At 46.0% G+C, this 5,000-nt stretch overlaps 1 protein-coding gene across 1 annotated transcript in view; it reads right to left on the bottom strand.

Moving 5' to 3' along the window:
- Positions 1 to 757, bottom strand: part of LOC125046527 — an 8,025-nt gene extending 7,268 nt beyond the window's left edge. Inside the window, exon 1 of the mRNA XM_047644312.1 lies at positions 1 to 757. This exon is cut by the window's left edge and continues 756 nt beyond it. Within this exon, the coding sequence (XP_047500268.1) occupies positions 1 to 757 (757 nt within the window).
- Positions 758 to 5,000: the final 4,243 nt, after the last annotated feature.

Raw genomic sequence — 5,000 nt, 5'->3', positions numbered from 1 at the left:
TCTTGCTACTAATCTTAAGTACAGGGTTCGCCTCAGGATATCGGGTGGAAGAACACATTATAGTGAGGAGGTAATTATTACCGGACTTTGTTTTGGGGAGCGGGCCAACACAGTCTATAATTACGTGACTAAAATCAGAGATCGCAGGAATCGGATACAAGGGCGCTACAGGGATCTTCAGGTTAGGTTTTCCCACGACCTGGCACTGATGACACGATTTACAATAATTTGCAACATCTCTACGTAACCCCGGCCAATAGAAATGGTTCATTATTTTTCTACACGTTTTGATAATACCCATATGACCTGACAATGGTGAATCATGAGCAAGGCTAAGGATCTGTGACCTGTAAGGTGTTGGGACAACGATCTGGTGTATCACTTGCCATTCATCTCCCGCACCCACGTGACGAGGCCTCCACTTTCTCATCAAGACGCCACCCTTCTTATAATAACCCGCAGGTATATCTAACACATCATTTTCTGACCCAGCTAATTCAGCAATCTTACACAGTTTTTGCTGATCTACAAGCCTCCCTTTATCAACGGGGAAGCCACTCAGCTTGTCATCACCAGCATCAGTCTCGTGGCTACATATTGAAGCTTTATCACCACCTCTCACGTCATTTCCATCACTACATACCTTGCCTTTAACAAACACGCACCGACTCGCACGAGCTGCCGTGGGAGGGTCGTTCCCGACACGGCCAGCCTCCCGCATGGCTCTCGTGACCGTGCAAGCAGGGAACACGTCCATGTCGTCTTCTGCAAGCTGTTCACCGTCGTTTAGGTCTGGAGTCATTTGCCAATATAAATGATACACCTTCTATGGGAAATTTAGGCACCACTCCGACAGTTACTTCTGTATCAAAGAAATGAGATTTGAGATTAACTTTATACAACGGAGCAATCAGATGCCCGCACTCAACACCGGCTATGACGACATTAGCGTCCGAAGTCTTCCCCGCTAGCGGCAATACACCTTCGAAGAGCAGTGACTGCGACGCTGCTGTATCTCTTAATATTACAATAGGCTTTTCGCCACTTTTATCACCAACCAGGGATACACTTCCTTTTGAACAAAACGGTTTGAATTCATCCCTTACATTTCTAACTGTGCCCTCCCTATAGATCTTATTGAATAGATCCAACAGGAACGTTTGGGAACTCTCCGGTAAGTGAGATATCATTTGGTATGGAATATCGTCATTTCCTTGGGCAGTCTTACGGCAGAGCTGCAAAGCAGAGTCCATCTCCTTGCGCAAAAATGGAAAGTTGTATGGTAGTTCTGCTGCAGTGCTACTGAAGAACGACACTCTGTGTCGTTCCTGTTCAGCCCGAAGAGTGGAGAATCGGACAGTGTAAGATGCTCCAGAGGAGATCTCTGCCATGGATTTTGCCAGCTCATTTGCAACATCTGTTTTGTCTGTCAGGATTATACCATCTATTTTCAGAGCAGATGGATGTGCTCTTTCCAGCGATCTTACGCACCTTGTCCAATACCAATGCTGAGGCGGTCCCAGAGTTAATTAAGGAGACATATTGTCTCCATGATGTCCGCCTAGCCTCCTTTAGCACTCGCCTGGCCTTGGCTCGGGTCTTTTTGTACTGGATCAAGGTTAGATCGCTTGGGCGTCGTTTCAACTGCCTTAATGCAGCTTTTCTTGCTCTGACAGCTTGTTGGCATTCATCAGACCACCATGGTACCGGAGGTCGACGGTACTGCCCGCTACTTCTGGGAATTGATGCTTCTGCTGCAAAGTGAATTCGTGATGTGAAGTGATTAACAGCATCTTGAACACACTGGAAATCATTCACAGATCCTTGCAATACTGCAGTTGATCTAAAAAGATTCCAGTCTGCATGTTCAAGTCGCCATCTCTGCACTCCATTGGCTGGAATACCATTCACCTCCTCCAAAAGTATTGGATAGTGGTCACTTCCATGTAAGTCTTCCATGACCTGCCAAGTGAAATTCAACTGTGAATCAGATGAACCAATTGACAGGTCAATATTAGAGAATGTTCCAGTTTGAATTTGGAAATGTGTGGGTGCATCACTGTTCAGTAAAACTGCATCTACTATTGAGAACAAGGACTCCAAGGCCCTTCCTCGAGGGTTGCACAAAGTGTCTCCCCAGAGGTGATGCCGACCATTGAAGTCTCCCAAGAGTAGAAATGGATTAGGCAACTGCCCAAGTAAATCTTCCAAATCATCTATGTTGAGATTATGTGGAGGGAGGTAGATGGATGCAACAGTGTAAGGTCGTGTCAAGCCTATTCTCACAGCCTTCACCTGCAGTGTCGTCTGCAGGTGGATGGCCTGGAAGGGAGTATCCTGACGTACCATCACTGCTACTCCTCCATGAGGTCCATTATCAAAGGTCCCATAATGGGCTTGAACTTGGAATCCTCTCAGGGAAATTGGACGATTTTCCCTGATCATAATCTCTTGTAGGCATACACAAACTGGATTACATGAAGCTATCAGATGTTGCAGTTCTTCCCATTTTGCATGAATTCCCTGACAATTCCATTGGATTAGGGTATCCAGTTCTTCAGGTTGACAAACTACTTCATAAGGTGTTTGGCAGCACCTGTGCTTAAGGCCCGCCCCACACCTTTAGGCTGTCCCTTTCCAGCATCTTGGGAGTACCTTTTGATGGGTTGTCTAACTGTGGAACTAGTTTCCACAGGCTTCCTTTGGACAGGCTCAGAATTTCTTTGCTTGGGCAAAGGACAGACCTGAGCCTTCGGTTCAGGAGCATTCTGTCTAGCAGCGGAGGCCCCTGTGGATGTGGTAGCCTCAGGAGCCCTGCCTGGTGGCTCCAAAGACCCGACTCTATGAAGAGTCTTTTGAACAGGCTCAGGATTCCTCTGCCTGTGCAAAGGGCGTACCTGAGCCTTTACTTCTGGTGTAACTCACCAGAGGCACTTTCAGCATTTGCGGACTGAGGTTTAAAGGTAGTGGCAGTGTGTGTGGTGTTAAAAGTATTGGAGGGTAAGGGATGGCGGGAAGGAGGATGGACTAGAACTGAGGCAAAGGACTTACCCGGCTGTGCAAACAGCACACGAGCACGTCGCTTTGCTTCTGCAAAACTAACTTTCTCCTTGCTCCTTATTACCAATACTTCTTTTTCAAACTTGTACCTTTTACATTGCTTAGAAGAAGCTTCATGATCTTCTTTGCAGTGGTAACAGCATATTGGACCTGGACAGTTATCATCTCCTTGCTGACCTGTTGTACCACATTTCACACATACCATTGGTTGTCCATTTTCCTTAAAATGTCAAGTGTTAGCTTCATGACCATAACCCTGGCAGTGGAAGCACCGCATAGGGTTGGGCACATGGCTTTACCTTGAGGTGGTACCATGCCAATTTAACTGATTCAGGTAGGACTAACGAATCAAAAGTTAGAAGAAGAGCTGGTGTCGACTGTTCTAAACCATCAACTTTCTTCTTAAAACGTTTTACTGCCACTACATTAAAGTTCTTTAGTTCTTCTAACAGTTTCTCCTCAGAATACCTCATCAGGTCTCGGGAAAAGACAATTCCCCTACACTGATTGAGGGTTTTGTGAGGAGAACATGAGACTTGAGCCCCAGGAATGTCGCATATTGCACGCAGACGGTCACTCTCGTCTGGTGACGAAACCTCAACTATCAGACTACCATCTCGCTGTGGGGTTATGCGAGGATCACGTTGACATACCTCAACTATCTTCCGATGTACTTCAAATATATCAAGATCCATGATAGATACGCCATCAATGGTCTTCACTACTAGAAATTTACTATATGATACACTTTCATATTTACCAGGTAAGATTTCCTTAATGGATTGAGGAGGACTTTTCTCCTTCTTACCTGGTTTGGGAGCTCGGGAACCATTACGATTCCCATTCTTGCCCTTTGGAATCTGGTAAGGTTCCAGAGTGACAATATGTGATGTTCTAGATGGATTAGCCGGGGGATTGCGAAGGTCGTCAGGGAGAGAGCAAGTTCTAAGTAAATTTGCAGAAATCATACAAATTATAAATCTTCATTTCCTCACCCCCCCACCCACCATAGAGTCCAACGAGGGGAGGCTATAGTCGGGACTCAAATTTTCCCAACAGCCACAGGGGTAGTGAGGAAATATACGCAATCACCATTACAGTGCTGATGGTAGTCGCGGGACCTGTGCGCTACCGACTGGACAGTGCCTGCTTGACCCTAGCCATATTTGACCAGCTGATTGACTTGACCGGGCCTTGATCAAGCAACCCGTCTAACCAGAATAGAGGACCAAAGAGGTGTGTTGCTAGCTGCAGGGCGCAGCGTGCAGCAACGCTCAACCTCCAGGACTCCTGTCTCCTGATAATACGGGACGCCACGTACGGCAAACACACGTGGGTGAGTTCTCCCTGGCCCAAGATGGAATGAACCAGGGGTGGGTGCACCATCCCCTCTCATAGGCCTTGGTGCACTAGGAACCAATTTTGTCTCATCCCTCACTGGTGACCCCTTAAGTATGGTTAGCCCTCTGGTCCAGCTCACCAGTTCATTGGGACCTCAAGCCCCCCCCCCCCCCCCACCGCGGCAAGGCGGCTTCCGTTAGGGGGGTACCATATACTTAATCAACTCATTCCTAATCTGAAATTTAAACAAACCCCTCCTTACATTAAATTTAATCTTTTCAGCAACTTTCTCAAATCCATCAAAGCCTCCACTGTAGGGGACTCGAGGAATTTTTCAACATCAAAAGGCATCTCGAAAATTTTACTCCCACCTTTACAATAATGAATATATTTCAGCAATCATTTACATTAAACAGCATACTTATACTCACACAAAGAAACAATGGAATATCATTGTAGCTTTCGTTCCCTAACAATGACACTAGTTGCAGAACAGGGCGCAATCTAAGTTCATATAGTTTGATGTCAAACGTCATACAATTTATAAATATCCTTTTGTTTCTATAGCACTGCTAGTTTTAGAGTAATATAATGTAGGC

Source organism: Penaeus chinensis, chromosome 39 (assembly GCF_019202785.1).
Source record: "Penaeus chinensis breed Huanghai No. 1 chromosome 39, ASM1920278v2, whole genome shotgun sequence".
Taxonomy (NCBI): Eukaryota; Metazoa; Arthropoda; class Malacostraca; order Decapoda; family Penaeidae; genus Penaeus; species Penaeus chinensis.
Note: the sequence above shows the minus strand (reverse complement) of the source record. Positions and strands in the feature narration are given on the sequence as shown.